This window comes from Lissotriton vulgaris, chromosome 5 (genome assembly GCF_964263255.1).
Source record: "Lissotriton vulgaris chromosome 5, aLisVul1.2, whole genome shotgun sequence".
Classification (NCBI taxonomy): domain Eukaryota; kingdom Metazoa; phylum Chordata; class Amphibia; order Caudata; family Salamandridae; genus Lissotriton; species Lissotriton vulgaris.
Window position 1 is genome coordinate 923004453 of NC_141693.1, and position 16308 is coordinate 923020760.

Here is a 16308-nt window from a genome sequence, read left to right on the forward strand (position 1 = left end):
AGGCTCTAAATGGCTAAGGCAGGAAAATGCCAACTTTCTAAAAGTATAATTTTCAAAATTGTATTTAAAACCAACTTTACCAAAAGAGAGGATTTTTTCATTATAATTCTATAGACACCAAACTTGAAATGGTTACCTATTCCAATTCCGAAGCTATAGCTTAATAAGCGTAATGAGGTGCCTCCATTGTGCTCCGATGGGAGAGGCAGGCCTTGCAATAGTGCAAAATGGATTCAAGAGATTTTCATTACCAGGACATGCACTGCTTAGAAGTATATGTCCAACCTTTTAAATACACTGCACCCTGCTCTCTGTGCTAGCCAGGGCCTATTCTAAAGGGAGACCTAAATGTATTAAAAAAGAAGGTTTGGGGCTGGCAAAAGGTTTATTATGCCAGTTTGAAACACAGGCTACTATTACAAGCTGGAGGCATGTTTAAAGGGCTACTTAAGTGGGTGCTACAACAATTTAAATTTCATTTACAGGCTCTTTGTACATGTAGTACCACTTTACTATGGCTTACAAGCAAAATAATTGGGCCAATTGGGTATTGCCAATTTTACCATATTTGAAGGAGAGAGCATAGACACTTTAGCACTGGTTAGCAGTGGTAAAGTGGCCTAAGGCCATCAAAAAGGAAGTTAGCAAAAATAGTAGAAGGTAAAGGAAAACATTTTGGTTGTGACCCTGCAGAGAGAGTCAGGTCCGACATGACCACTTTCCCCAAAACCTAGTTCTTAATAGTGATCATGCGCATTATGAAAAGTTGAAATCATCGGGAGATTTTGGAAACATGGCCAACTTAGCATACTATTAGTACATTAGTTCAATTTCTTAAGCTGTTAAAATAGGCCACAATGTACATCCCGTAAAATAGGTTACCGCATGGCCAGAGCTCACGTATAGCAATTTCACCACAACACTGTTCAACACTAGCATCAGCCTTTGGTCAGAAGTGTTAACTCCATTATATGCCCTTTGATTGGAAACAAATACAGTTCTTGACCGCTGGAGTAGTTCTTTTCTAGTTTAATTTTTTTTTAAAAAGGTCTGTATTCAGCTTCTGCTAATTATCGACTGATAGCCCTGTTAGACATAAAAGGAATATTTTATGCAAAAGTGTGTCCAAAGGAATTAAAAGCATGGAACACAAGCAATAGAATATTACCTTTTTATCAAAGAGGCTTCCAGAGATGATGTGGCATTAAAGATAATGTTATGGCCTTGGGAATGCTCATACAGAAATCGATTGGAAGATTGGCCAACCTTTTATATTCAGCATTTATCCATTTCTGAAACAGCTTTTGATTGCATTAATTGCCGCAAATTCCTTCTAAGCACTTGCGAGCAATTATTAGCCTGAAATCAGACTAACTCCTGCTGTGATTACCATGGAAAAAGTTTACATAAACAAAGGTTTGAGGCAAGGCACCCTTACTTTTTAATTTGTATATAACTGATTTAGGGACTTCCGTTATCAAAGCAGGCTCCTTCCACCCTAAATTATCTGTCTAACCATTGAACATTTTGTAGTATGAAACCATAATTTTGGACAGCACAGTTTCACGGCTCCAGAGCGCACTAACCATTCTAAACGACCCCTGATCGAGTAACAATTTAACTGTCAAAAAAGGTCCAAACAAATGTGTTTTTATCCGGAAATGGTAATTAGGCAAAATTAAGTTTGAAATAATAGATGGTTACAAATACCTGGCTTATAGGTGGACGAACTTGGAAGTCGTAAACTTCCCTTAGTGTCAATCAAAACTACAGCCTTAGCATTCAACACTTGCTACTTGAGGCTGCTCAACAGTTTATGAGTCCATCTCTGAATCCAATCCATTGTGTGATAAGGAGTAAACTGATGCCTGCCATAACATACTGCCTGGGAAGCTTTCAACATGGCTGGGCATCAGGGCTGGCTTTAGCTATGGTGGCGCCCGGTGCGACAATCTATTCTGGCGCCCCACCCCCATGACCACCTCCTCCTCGGATTCCGTCACTACTACTCGCAAAAGTGCCCGTCATCTTTCCATAGCCCCTCTCTCGCATACAATGATTTATTTTAAAGCGCTGGTAAAGCTGGCTTTACTACTACACTCAGCTATCCCCATAAAATACAGATCTGTTCTTTGCAGCAGGCATAATAACCCTTGGTGCTTCTTTATGGAGAGTCTAAACTGCTAATAGACAAAACTCATATCTCTCTCTCCAGCAGGAACATTAATCACAAGAGTTATCTTGATATTTTTATTGCTGCATGAAAGATGGAATCGCAAGAAGCTCTGGAGCAGGTGTTTTTAAATCTTAAGTTATTGCTAAACACAGCGCCCAACCCAATGTCAGTGCCCCTCCCCATTACAGTGCCCCGCCCCTCCCTCCAGGTCAGCGCCCAGTGTGGCCGCACAGTCACACCGCCCTAATGCCGGCCCAGCTGGACATAGTGCAATGTTGTTCATACAGACTTCTCTTCCGACCTTCAGACAGCACCCAGCATGCCCAGATGCGTTTAGAATGTAATTTATTCAAGCAATCTATAGGATTTAAGTCTCTTTGTTTCATATGGTATAAGCACAGAATGGCTCTAGAAGGAACACTGAAGAGCTTACTGTGGCAATACCTTAAAAAACAAGCATTTGCAATGCAATAGGTCTCGCATTAGGAAAGTGTGAGCTATTGGTATTGTAAATGACAACTTTTTTTAATATGTGTTGGCTTTGAAAATATAAAAATTAATAGCATTGTTATTCACAAAGCCAATAGCTTACACTTTCCTAATGCAAGTCCTATTGGCTATGGCAATGCTTGTTGGTAGCAAGCAAGGACAGTGTTGTTGTGGTGCTGAGTGATGATGTGGTTGGGCTGAGTGATCTGGTGGTGTCCCCGAGTGATGTGGTGGTGTCCCTGAGTGATGTGGTGGTGTCCCCGAGTGATGTGGTGGTGTCCCTGAGTGATGTGGTGGTGCCCTTGAGTGGTGCCCCTGAGTGATGTGGTGGTGTTTCTGAGTGATGTGATGGTGTCACCTAGTGATGTGGTGGTGTCCCCGAGTGATGTGGTGGTGACCCCGAGTGATGTGGTGGTGTCCCTGAGTGATGTGGTGATGCCCCTGAGTGGTGTCCCTGAGTGGTGTGGTGGTGTTCCTGAGTGATGTGGTGGTGTCCCCGAGTGATGTGGTGGTGCCCCTGAGTGATGTGGTGGTGCCCCTGAGTGATGTAGTGGTGTCCCTAAGTGATGTGGTGGTGTCCCCGAGTGATGTGGTGGTGTCCTTGAGTGACGTGGTGGTGTCCCCGAGTGATGTGGTGGTGTCCCCGAGTGCTGTGGTGGTGTCCCTGAGTGATGTGGTGGTGTCCCTGAGTGATGTGGTGGTGTCCCTGAGTGATGTGGTGGTGTCCCTGAGTGATATGGTGGTGTCCCCGAGTGATGTGGTGGTGTCCCCGAGTGATGTGGTGGTGCCCTTGAGTGGTGCCCCAGAGTGGTATGTTGGTTCCCTTTAGTGATGTGGTGGTGCTCCTGAGTAGTGCCCCTGAGTGATATGGTGGTGTTTCTGAGTGATGTGATGGTGTCCTCGAGTGATGTGGTGGTGTACCCGAGTAGCCCGAAAAAAAAGTCAAGAAGACTCCTGAGGACTACAGCTCCCATAAATCTGCTAATAAGACCACTGAGAGACTTCCTGCTTTTATAAATTAAAAAATTGGCAGAGCCAGCACAAGCGTGTGTGATGGAACAGCCACCCGTCTGAGCAAGTTGTGGAAGAAGAAGAGAGTGAGTGCGAACTGAATGTATCTGGAAGTGCTAGTTTATCTTTAACATCTCTAATAACTATAAGCATGTCAGCCTTAGTCTCAACGCATCGAACATCACAAGTGTTTAAACAAACCTAAACCGTGTCACGAGTCAGCAACTGAAATACGTGCGTTTCCTGCATCGTCAAAAAGCACAAGTTGCACTACTCTTCGTTCTAGAAAAGGATGAAGAAATTCCTACAATGAACACAGGCGGCTCGTGCCTGGCTTGCTCCGATAGGAGAAGCCAAGTTTAAACAGCGTACAGATAGACAACACAAGTCCAGTGATTGAAACTTGAAATCACAAGCCTTGAAGTAAATCAGATTTGCTGCACAGGAGGCTGATAACACATGCACTTCTCTCACTTAAAAAAAAGCGCAGTGAAACATTGTTACTTTCTTTTAGTTTGAGAAATGGGTTAAGAATCCTCATGTATGAACACGCACACCTCACTTGGGTCCAATTTACAGGACACGCTGACTCGGTTTAAACAACATCGAATCGAAGACAAACGTTCAAGTAAGCAAATATATTGCATACAATAATATTGCAATCAATAAGAAAATGTAACAGATTGGAAAGGGGAGGACTTACAGCAGACAACATTTCTTTAAACAATTCCTATTGTTTAGGTCACATGGTCAGAAGCACGAAGGTTGTGATAATGAAGCAAACGTGTAGAGAGAAAATGGATGCCCCCATTTAAAACCAGCTCTCGGCATTGCTGTAGCAGGGGGGGTGGGCGAGGGAGCGGCAGCCTTTGAAGTCTGATGTCAAGGCTCAGACAAATGGTGGTGTGCGAGCAACTTCCTTTCAAGTCTAATGGGGGGAGCGGAGAGTCGGAGTCCTCACACATGGAACTGAGGGACTGAAACTCACTTGCCCTTTAGTAACTACGCTCAGGCCTGTCACGTGTGCCAGTGCCGTCTCCACTTCCAGGCTGCGCAGTGTCGCCCCCAAGGGGATGCACCCCGAACTGCTAATAAAAAAGGTACTGAAAGCGGAACCAAATATTTAGAATTTGAGGGACCAGGTGCGGGCGAGAGGACCGAAGAGAGCCGCATGCGCATGCTACCTGCTTTGAAGGTTGGAAGGAGTGCTGTGTGTCATAAACACGGACAGCTCCCACACAGACATTGCACTCCAAGATTTATGGCTTATCTAAAGTTATAATAAAGACAGACCTACCGTTTCTGACTCCCTGCCATCCTCTGAATGCAGACAATTACACGAAAAACTTCACTCAGCCAAACATGTAAGCCACACTGCTATGCACAAAACTTCACCACAAAAGAGTTGTGAATCAATTAATGGAATGTGGAAGAGAGCCGTTTTATACTGAAGTCGCCCAGAATCTGAAATCGCAAGAACCCACATTTAATGGAATAAATAAATATATATGTTCCTTAGTGGGAACTGCACAACTCAAGGACATGGGTGAAGTCGCAATTGTGGAGAATACTAGTTTTCAAATATACTGCCATGTACCTGGGAGCACCACGACATGTGGATGAGCTGGCACCTCAATTAGAGACCTGCTTTCAGCTGAATCACAAGCTTACATGTGGTGAGGGCAGGCACGCGGTGTGTACACACACACACGCACGAGGTGAGACATACAAGCATGTAAAAGCAGACACAGCATGCAATATTTCATAGTACACAATGGGCGTACTCAGCTGATACATTATTCAAAAACCAACATAGCTCCCAGTCCTATCCTACCCTTGAATGCTGCAACGGAATGAAGAATGCGCTGTCATTACAACTAAACATTGTGAATGTTTTAATTTCCCACGGCACACGCGATTTACTTCGAATTTTGATTGGCGTGTGCCGCAATTACAGCAAATGCTAATAAATAAGAAGAAAGGTGTCGTAATACGTGAAGTAAGTTGAACACACACACAACTGCGATAAATTTAATGTTGGGGACAGAGGGACATATTGACAGTAAGAATATTACAAAAAAGTGACCTAAAAATATTGCGTAATGCCACACTCATCTCTTCAGTGTAAAGCCAAAGCAACCCTAGCATTAAAACCGAACGAAAATATAGAAGGGAGCAACTAGTAACCCCCGGTACAAACTGTCTAGATGTCCTTGCAGGATTCAGAGTGAACATCTCCAATGTGTAACAAACATGCAGAAAGAACACCAGACAGCTACATGCGAAGGTGCACGTACGACATAATAGCCTTACATGCATTAACTGTACATTTCCCAAGAGGCATGACATGACTGCAATAAGCAAGCAATTAGTTTACATGCTATGCGTCTATGTTATTGAAAACATTTGCCAAAAAAGACCATGTTGCTTGTAATTTTAGGAAACTTACTGTGTTTAAAGCCAAAGTTGTGTAGCTTTTAGCGTCGGTAATGTCAAGGTATGCGATGTCAAGGTATGGCGTTGTATCAAGAAGAGCTGGTAAATGCTAGTTTAGTTTAATTTAAGTAGCAAACTAGTTTGGAAAAAAAAGTGCATTCAGGACATTCACGCGGTGTGTACACACACACACACACACACACACGAGCTGAGACTTGGCATCCAAGCATGTAAAAGCCGACACAGCATGCAATATTTCATAGTACTCAATGGGCGCACTCGGCATTGCTGTGGCCGGAGGTGGGCGGGGTAGGGGCAGCCTTTGAAGTCTGATGCCGAGGCTCAGACAAATGGTGGTGTGCCAGCGGCTTCCTTTCAAGTCTGATGGGGGGGGGGGGGAGCAAATGGCGACGAGCACGCGCCCGGCGCACATGCACTGGCCATAATCCGCATTCCAAAGCCCTCTTGGTAGGATTTTCTGGTGCCCCTCTCTATCTCTTGCCAGCAATGCGCAAGCGCATTGTCAGGCGAGACCTAAAAACGAACCGTTGTGGCGCACATTTGGGCGATTCCTTACAGACCTTTAAGTTTACCATCCAATTGATCAGCAGTTTACCACCACTTAGAGTCAAAAGAATTGCTCTAAAGCAAACAAAACTCATTTCGCCCTCCAAACACCTAGCAGGCTTGGATATTAGAAAACACCAGGGCACGTGTCGGGACACCACGCGGGTGGATGGAGTCCCCCCACTTATTTTACAGGGTGGACGCCATCCCCATTGCTCAAAAGCTGGATTTTGGAAGATGACGACGTTACCTGCCCGCACAGCTGCCCCTAACTTTCTAAGATTTCGTTGATATACCTTTCCATCTCCCAACTACAGAGCTGGATGTCAATCTTGTGTGTAGTGCGAATGCACTACCTATCAAAGTTCTGCTTTGCCCTTTAAACCTTGCTGGGCGCCTATCAGTGGATGCTGTGACCTGCAACCAATCAGTGGCCATAGCAGTTGTCACAGGATTGGCCTGATCCGGATATTGTTGTGTCTCGCCCTCCCACTCGACAAGACTCCACTTCCTTTCCTGGCCTCGCCTGCTGCCTGACCTGCCCTACCTACCTGAGAGTGAAGGAGTTAAAATTTGCTTCTTGCGTCCAGAGACAGAAAATTATTTTCCGCTTGGTGACTTTTTTGTGAAGTCGATCACAAGGTAAGGGAGCAGCCGATGGCGCCTGGGGACTGCAGTGTCAGTGACAGGGAGGCCGGACAGAGCAGGGTGATTTGCTATTTTCTTGGCTATTTGTGAAGTTAGTAATGCTAGCAATACGTGTAAACCCTGCCCGGCCAACAAATGGGCATCTGCAGAAACTTGGCAGTTTGTTAACAAGACTTACCCTACACCAGCTAAGCTTAGGATGCAGTCTCCAAAACACTACTGCACTGTTGATGTTTTGCATTACGTAGGCTTAGCTTGTAGATCTACGGTCATCTGCACAGAGATACGCAAAAATGAAGGCAAAATTGCAAACTATTTTCAAGTTCAAGGAGCAGGTCATACCACAGGTTCTAAAAAATGTGTCCCGGTACCTTTGGCTGAGATGAACACTAGTGTAGTCATTACATAGAACAATGTTTGTAGGCTGAATCAGAAGAGACTCCTTCCTTTCTGCATTCAGTTCCATTTTGATTTAGGAAATATATTTAATGGGATGACATTTTCTTGAATATCGCTTAATTCAAAATACTACAGAATATGTTGGCCAGGAATTGCTGGCCATCTTTGTAACAGTCCCTTGGGAGTTACCAATTGCAGGACTGATACATTTCATGAATGGAAGCACAGCTGTGTGGATGCTGTTGCATCTCTTTAGTTTAGGTTTAGGGCAGCAATATATCAAAAACTGCATGCTCACCCTGCTGTGAAAACGTGCTCCTGAGGAAGGAAACAGACTGGCACATGGCTTGATCTAAATGAGTGATTGAATATATCTTGGTTTCTGCTGAGAGGCTTGCAGACTGGTGTGAGTGGCAGTATGTGTAACCTTCTACTTTTAATAGCTGCTCATATAGAAGCTTCAACTCGGATAAGCGGAATTGGCAACTGTCTTTCAAGCGAGCTATTTGGAGCTGGGCGCTCACATTGAAAAGAAAAGCCTCCGATTCCCCCAGGCCCACTCAGGATGTTTGCGTACTGGGACCACTTATTGCTGTAGCAAGTTTCAGAGTTTCAGCACATTATTTTGGAGATCGGCTGTGAGATTTAGGTGGCCCAGGACCCGTTTCCAGCTTGAGAATAACTGCGGAAGTCTGCATCCAACTCTCAGCCAGCATTGAGCACCATGTATAAACAGACATTTCCTACATGGTTTCGCACCCAGAATGTCAAGCATCTGATTAAAGATAACAAGATTTTCCAAGGAAGGTATTCACTCCCAGATAGTTACCTTCAAGGTTTAGAGTATCGAGCACGACATGATCAGGGCACGAGTCGGTGGTCCACGCCGTCCCCCCTGCTCAAAAGCTGGAGTTTCTGAGATGAGGTAGGAATGAGCCACAAGGAATATACCCAAATGGAATGGGCTGCAAGACTCGAGCAACACAGAGCAATAGTCACATGGAATGAACAGCAAGAACTAAGCCAGAGAGAGAATGAGATACTGGGAATGGGCCTCAAAGGTAAAGGGCAAGCAAGGAGTGAGCCACAGGAATTGAGTAGCTCATAGAAGGAGCCACAAGGCATGAGCTGCAGTGAATGAGCCACATATGGCAGCACAAGCTGAGTTACTAAAATCAGTTCGGTAGTTGGCTGAAATTTTCATGGAAAATGGCACTTCACTCCCCTTTTACTGATCAGATAACCCCCCAAACAGTGTCCTGGGAGGCACAAGCCATGAGGGTGAGTGGGCCTTCAGTGGACTCTGGTGTCTTGCTCATGTTGAGACCTGAAAATTGATATTAGTGGACTATCCAATACAAGTTGTCCGTAAGTGGTTCCTTAGCTGCAGTTGGTAGTCCCATGAAGTTTTTTCGACTGCAATAGGAGGAGGTTTCTCTTTCGTCCCGCAAAATCTGAAGAGTAAGATGTGTGGTCAGTACTTGTGTCTCGACTTGCCAATCTTGTTCAACCCTCCCATGAAGCATAGGTACTGTACCTTTGCTGTTAACTGGCTGGCTTTTAGAAAGTTACATTTTCCTTGCTTGAAGCATGTGTAGGCTAATCAGTATTTGCTCTCCAATGTCTCACAACTATAGATTGCATTTGAATGTGTGAACATGGTATGAAACACAACTTTTTATTTCAGGTGTTTTGCAGCAGTTTCAAAATATTGTAGAGCTTTTCATTGCTGAAAAGGGTGCAATGACTGATATCTATTGCTTTGCACTTTTTAGCTTGGTTTTCACTGAGTGGAAAGTGTCACACATAGACACTGAAACCATGGAAATGTCACACATAAGTAGGGTTCCCGGTTTTATGGTATTTATTTTTTTAACAAATCTGTCTGTATTTATCCATATTGATTTTTTGGCCATTTTTTCTGTATTTATCCATATTTTGTGCTTTGCGTATAAATGAAGTTGTCAAACTGTACATTTCCATATTTATTTAAGTAATAGACGCGCACTCATACTTTGCTGTCTGTCGTGTTTTAACTATTTAAGCTGGCAAATATTACATAACAATACATCCACTGTAAATACTAGCATTATACCATAAATGTACAAACTGCTTTTGCTCATGGTGCCATGTTTTAGAATGCCTCGCTTACAGCACTTAGTGGCTTGACTAATGTAGTTGTACACCAAACTTCATCCACATTTGGGCTGTTAATTCCTCCATATAGGGACCTTAAGTCACAGGCTTAAGTACTGAGCAGCTTCAATTTTTAAATCTTACAATAAGTGCAAATAATAGATCTGCTGCACATGCGATGTCACTTCCTGACGTGATGTCACTTCTGAAAATTATTTAGTATAAAGTTTTGCCTTCTTTCTTCCTTCGAGATGTTTCCTCACAGCCGTCTAAATAGTGAAGTAGATAACTCGTAGACACATTAGAACACAAAAACAAAACCCATGCATCCTCAGCAAACTGACAACTCTGAGTCGACAACTTCTAAGATATATGCTTTTACCTCTAAAACGTGGTAGGCAGTGGTAGCTTGTTTGAGTGGTGGCGGCTCACAATTATCCAATCATCTTTGAACATTTATGGACGCAGATTACCGAGGCCCTTCCACAGATGGATGAATGAGCACGACTTTTGCTGCAGTGAACTTGCTTATGTTTTTAATAGTTTTGATGTTTGCTTTCCGCTATTGCAAGGATTTTAATTAATTGTGCAATAAAACTTGCTGACTCTCCTCATACCTTACTACCCAAAATCGCTTTTAAATTATGTCATTAAATCTGTACTACTTACCTGCTGTGCTATTGGAAACTGAGGCGACCCCTCTGTCTATTCAGTTGTAATTCTCAATGATTGCTTTTACTTTCAACTAATTTGTTTTATTCGTGTGCTTTGTGTTGAATTTTGTATTACAAAAGTTGAATAAAATGCGTGACATTCCGAATACAAAGTTATGTGGATTTAAAACTGAGAAGTACTCAAATGCAAAAAATTAAGAAAAAATACACTTAGCACTATTCCAAACTATAATGGAGTAGCATACATTTTTTTAATGTAAATGACGCATAGACGGTCCTCTCAACCCTAATGGCGTTAGTACTGTATTCCATACCACAACACCCGGCACATGGAGGCATCCTTGTCCTACTAGACGCTTTGTTGAAATTGAAACTCTACTACTTTATTATGACGGTATAACTCATCTATACTCCTATGACATACAGGGTTTTTCATAATTGTATGGACGGTAGAAGATCCTGTTGTCTCTGCAGTCAGTCCAGACTGTGGAATAAGGTGCACTGGTAAAGATTTGCACTGACATTACCTGGCCAAGGTAAAGTAAAATATGCAGCAACTAATATACATTGACAACAATGGCTATGGAAAATACGTAATTATGAAAAAAACATTTATAGTTGAACGGCACATGTAATATGGCCCCAAAAGCATTGGGTAATTTGCCATAACATTTTAGTACAGTAAGAAACACTGAACATTAGAGAGCTGCATTGCACCGTTGCAAACAGCCAGTTATTTGAAAGAGATAGTGGGAAGTGTGGGGGAAGCAAATATCCCAAGATTAATAGTTCTCATTATTAGGGCTGGTCTTTACGTAGGCATTAAAGAAGAGTTGCAGAAATATAATGCTCCCCAAAAGGGTGGGCCAGTATTTAACATCTTGCATAAAGCTGGGATGAAAAGGTTGTGTTCATTAGATACCGATCTACTACCGTAGGTCCTGTTCAGTTTCACAGTTTATGGCTGTGCATACTAGAATGCACTGGACACCCTGTCTGGTTTGATTTTGTGATTTAGAGTTGATGTTCGCAGTCAGTTGTTCGCCTGTACCTTATGTTAAACCCATGTTTTTTTACAGAGTCAACTTAAACAAGTGAGAAGACTTGAATTTGCTTTGGAGAATGCTGTTCGGTTGTCAGAGCCCAGCATCATTGAAGTGGTATGTGCGTCCCTGTGGAACCTGTGCCTGCCTTTACTTCAACATAACTTACGCAAACAGCTACGCAAGCCCCTGCTCTCTGTTGCTGAAATTCTAGAACAAATTGACAGGTAAGCAAGACGAGTTGCAATCGGAACTATCAAAGGTGATAAGTATTATAACAAATAAACTGTCAAAAATGTAAGCAATTGAAGTGTTTTGTTATTAAGCAGTATAGACATTCTAACTATTACCCGTACATGTGCGCCTGACCCATGTTTGCTTTTGTGTAGAGCTGTAAATTACAGGTGTAGCTAATATCTAAATTAATGGTTCCTAATTTAGGGTTAGCAGTAATGACTCTAGCATAATTTGAATGTTTTTAGTTGCTGCGGGTGATGAAAAGAACAAATGCGGAGAGATATTTGTTAATTCTGTTTCTGCTTGATGGCTTCCTTAACTTACTTGAGGCACACAGCAGCAGCGGTCACTCCACTATCAGATTTTAGTGACGAATAGCTGGTTGCTTCTTACCCTAGTAGCTAGTGCAGGCAACAAGGCAATAATAATGACTCAGCCCATCATATATAAAGTACCTTCTGATAGATACATCTGCCAGTGGATTCCTCACCTTGTGAATATCCCCTTGCGTCAGCAACATTCGGAAATTCTTTTTGTAGCTTCGCGCCGACGTGGACGTGGACGACGTCATAGAGGCACGGCATCGCACGCGACTCCGCTAACGTCACCGACACTACAATAGGCCCACGCCGGCGTGATGACGTCAGTTCCCTTTTTTCCACGTTGTCGACGCTAACGGTTTTGGGGAATCTCTGTAGCCTCTTAGTAACTTTGTTGCTATTTTCTTTACTTTTCTATTTCTTTGTTTCCTTCACGATGTCGGTTGTATGTGACCTGGCTCCAAAAAAGCCGCCAGGACTCTAGCTACAAAATCCCCTAACGTACGCAATAACGTTCAATGGAACTTCCCTTGTTTTAATTCTGCAGGGTAACTATTTGACGTGGAAATAGAAGACCCACAGGTGAGCACTATATATCACCAAGATATGCTTTTTCTTATGACCCTGATTATTTTGGGTACCCCTTTTGAAGTGACCGCAAGACAAAATATATTTTTTCTTACAGATATGCATTAAGCAAGCAAGACTCAGGTAAAATAATTTAACTAGTGAAATAAGTACTAATAACTCTGCACACAGTTTAATAAATTAGCAAGTGACCTACATAATCTCCTCCTTTTAGAATCACTTTAGCTACGCTACAAACAGCATAGCACAACACCTGTTGAGCTACCTCGCACACGAGGTAAGAAATGCACGAAATCAGTAAATACCACAAGCTGTAAAGGCTATTGCAACACTGAATCCTTAAAGCACCAAAAGTAACTATGTTTCCTTTTTCTTTTTAAAAAGACCCCTGACGAAGGGGCTGATGCCCTGAAATGCATTGGGTTTTATTGTATTTTGAAACTATTGTTTGAATGTACATTTATGTAACGCAAATGTAATTGACTATATTGTAAGTAACTTCAACGCATGTACTAACAATGAGAGAAATGTGATGATTTGATTTGATAACATGATAAAACTGAATTGAAACGTATAAAAGGAGTACTCAATTTGTAGTAGTGCGTGTTAGAGTCCTGGCGGCCTTTTTGGAGCCAGGCCACATACAACCAGTTACGTAAGTGAGCAGGCACTAATCTAACACAGCACACATATCGCACAAACGTACAAAGAAGGTTAATAGAGTGCAGTACCCGCACACATTCATTCCTTCACGATGTTGACAAAGAAGACCGGCTTCAAGCCTTGCAGAGAGCGTGGGAAAATGATGTCAATCACGGACCCACACGAAGATTGCATCTGGTGTCTGAGTTCAGATCATGATGTTGAAGAATGTTCTTCATGTCTGAAGATGAACCCAAAGGCTCTGCGAAAGAGAGAGAGAGACCAAACTTCTGGTGGCGAAGTTGAGAGGTGACAAAGGAAAAAAGTCTTCGAGGTCTCGTTCGAGAAGGTCGAGGTCGAGATCGGCGTCGAGATCAAGGCGTCGAGAAGAGCCGTCTTCGAAGTCACCATCAGACCATGCTTCGAAGTTAAGGAAGAAGCATAAGAAAAGATGACATGAGTCCCGACGTCACTCCGGTAGGGATTCAGACTCGAGGTCGAAGTCACCTAAGAAGGTACGTTCGAAGGTGGTTCCTCCAGAGGAGGACTTGGATCCCGAAGGTGAGGCTTCGCCTTTGGAGTCGCAGGTTCCGGCTCCGTCTCCGGTTCAATCTCCGGCGTCATCCCCGGCCCGTGAGGATGAGGAGGAAGTTCTGGTTGGTGAGAATTCTGCGCCTGTAGAAGAGCCGAATTCGGAACCACCTCGAAGCCAGCCCGAGGGTCTTCAGCCACCATTTCCGGCCACGGGCCAGGATCCATCAGCGTTTTTGAACGCTATGTATGGTGTATTTTCAAGGGCATGGTACCCCTCTGGTGCGCCTTCGGGTCCCATGGGTCCACTAGCCTTCAATTTAGGAGTTCCACACTCCTATGCTCTGGCTCCATTTTTGCCATTCATGCCGGCTCAGACACCGCTGTGGCAATACCCGGCTCCGACGAGGTGGTCGACGCCGAAACCGACGTCGTCTGCTCCGAGTCGACCTCGAGGCCAAGCCACTTTGCCATCGGATTCGATACCGACGTCGGTTCTGGCTCCGTTGGAGTTGTTGGTGGATCCCACGGCGTGGCGTGTGAAGGAAAGGTCCAGGAGGGAGGCTCAGCGCCTCATAGAAGAGCAGAAATATACAGAAGCTCAAGCTGAAATGGAAGAAGGTGAGCTTGAGGATGACAGTTTTGATAAACTGGCGAGGCTAGTGGCCTGGAGTTTTCTCCCGAGTGGGAGCTACCTTCTGTATCTGATGCCCCTTCAAAAGACGTTCAGCCTTATCACATGGTTATGAGGAAGGCAGCAGAACTTTTGAATTTGACTCTTCCTACAGTAGAATTTAAATCTAATCTACTAACTGAGGTTCTGCATTCACCCAGTTCTGTGGTGGAACCGTTACTCCCCTTTAATGAGGCTTTAACGGAGCCTATTATGGAAGTTTGGAAAAAGCCACTTACAGCACCAGCAGTTTCCAGGAGTGTGGCAAGAAGATACAGGGTCGCACCAGAAGACCCTGCTTTTCTGACTTCTCATCCTTCACCTGAAAGTTTAGTAATCCAGCAAGCCTGTTCCACAAAGACTGTGAGTGCATTTCCTCAAGTGCCTGGAGATAAGGATGCAAAGAAGCAAGATCAGGTTGCTAAAAAGACCTTTTCTTCTGCGAGTATAGCATTAAATTCAACCAATGCCACTTGCCTTATGGGGAGATATGTACATGCTCTCATGGATACATTGCTTCTGCTGGCACCTAAGATCCCTGATGACAGCAGGAAAGATTTTGAAGAAGTACTAACGGATGCGCAGGCAGCTGCTCTTCAGGTGATACAAAGTGGACTGGACACTGTGGATTCTGTGGCACGCATCATGGGTACTGCAGTTGCCACAAGAAGATCAGCTTGGCTGAAATCTTCGGACTTTTCAGCAGATGTTCAGGCTGCTTTGTTAGATCTGCCATTTGATGGTGCTGGACTCTTTGGTAAGAAAGCTGATACGGCCTTAGAAAGATTTAAGGACAGTAGGGCTACTGCCAAATCTTTAGGGCTTTAGACCAGGGGTTCTTCCACCAGAAGATTCAGAGGATTTGGTCGCTCTTCCTTTCGCAACTATCGGCAAGGTCAACAGCAGCAGCAGCAGCAGCAGAAACCCTTGTACAAGTCGTAGAGGGGAAAACAAAGAGCTCGTCCTAGAGGTCGCCAGGCCTCCTCCTCCTCCACTCCTTCCAACCCCCCAGCCTCAGAAAAGCAGCCCTAGATCCGCCATTCAGGATCATGCGCGTCCGGTGGGGGGTCGGCTTACCCACTTTCTACGGGATTGGGAATCGGTTACGTCAGATCTTTGGGTTCTCAATCTCGTAGAAAATGGGTATGCTCTTCCCTTTCGGGAATGTCCTCCCAATTACCCTCCTTGCCAAGGTTTTTGCACGGAGGAAAACCTCTTACTTCTGCAGGAGGAAGTGCAGACTCTATTAAGAAAGGATGCGATAGAGGTGGTGCCAGAGCAGGAAAGGGGTCAGGGATGCTACTCCCGGTATTTCCTGATTCCCAAGAAGGATGGCAGATTTCGTCCAATCCTGGATCTCAGGTTCTTGAATCTTTATCTGAAACAAGGGAAGTTCAAGATGCTCACCCTTGCGCTAGTTTTTCAGGCGCTGCTGGAAGACTGGATGGTGTTGCTCGACTTGCGTATTTTCACATCCCAATCCTGAAGTCGCACAGTAAGTATCTCCATTTTACGGTGGGATCGCAACATTATCAGTTTGTGGTCCTTCCTTTTGGAATTACTACTGCGCCTCGAGTCTTCACCAAGGTGATGGCGGTGGTGGCTGCACATCTCAGAAGGTCGGGGATTCCAGTATTCCCATATTTGGCCGACTGGCTGATCAAAGCAGAGTCGGCAGAGAGAGTTCTTCAGCATCTGCAGGAGACAACTCAGTTGTTTTACCGGTTGGGTTTTTCAA

At 44.1% G+C, this 16308-nt stretch overlaps 1 protein-coding gene across 1 annotated transcript in view; it reads left to right on the forward strand.

The window, feature by feature from the left end:
• Positions 1 to 16308, forward strand: part of CFAP46 (cilia and flagella associated protein 46) — a 1558477-nt gene that overhangs the window by 336857 nt on the left and 1205312 nt on the right. Inside the window, exon 12 of the mRNA XM_086922533.1 lies at positions 11616 to 11806. Coding sequence (XP_086778659.1) covers positions 11616 to 11806 — 191 coding nt within the window. The remainder of the gene's footprint in view (positions 1 to 11615; positions 11807 to 16308) is intronic.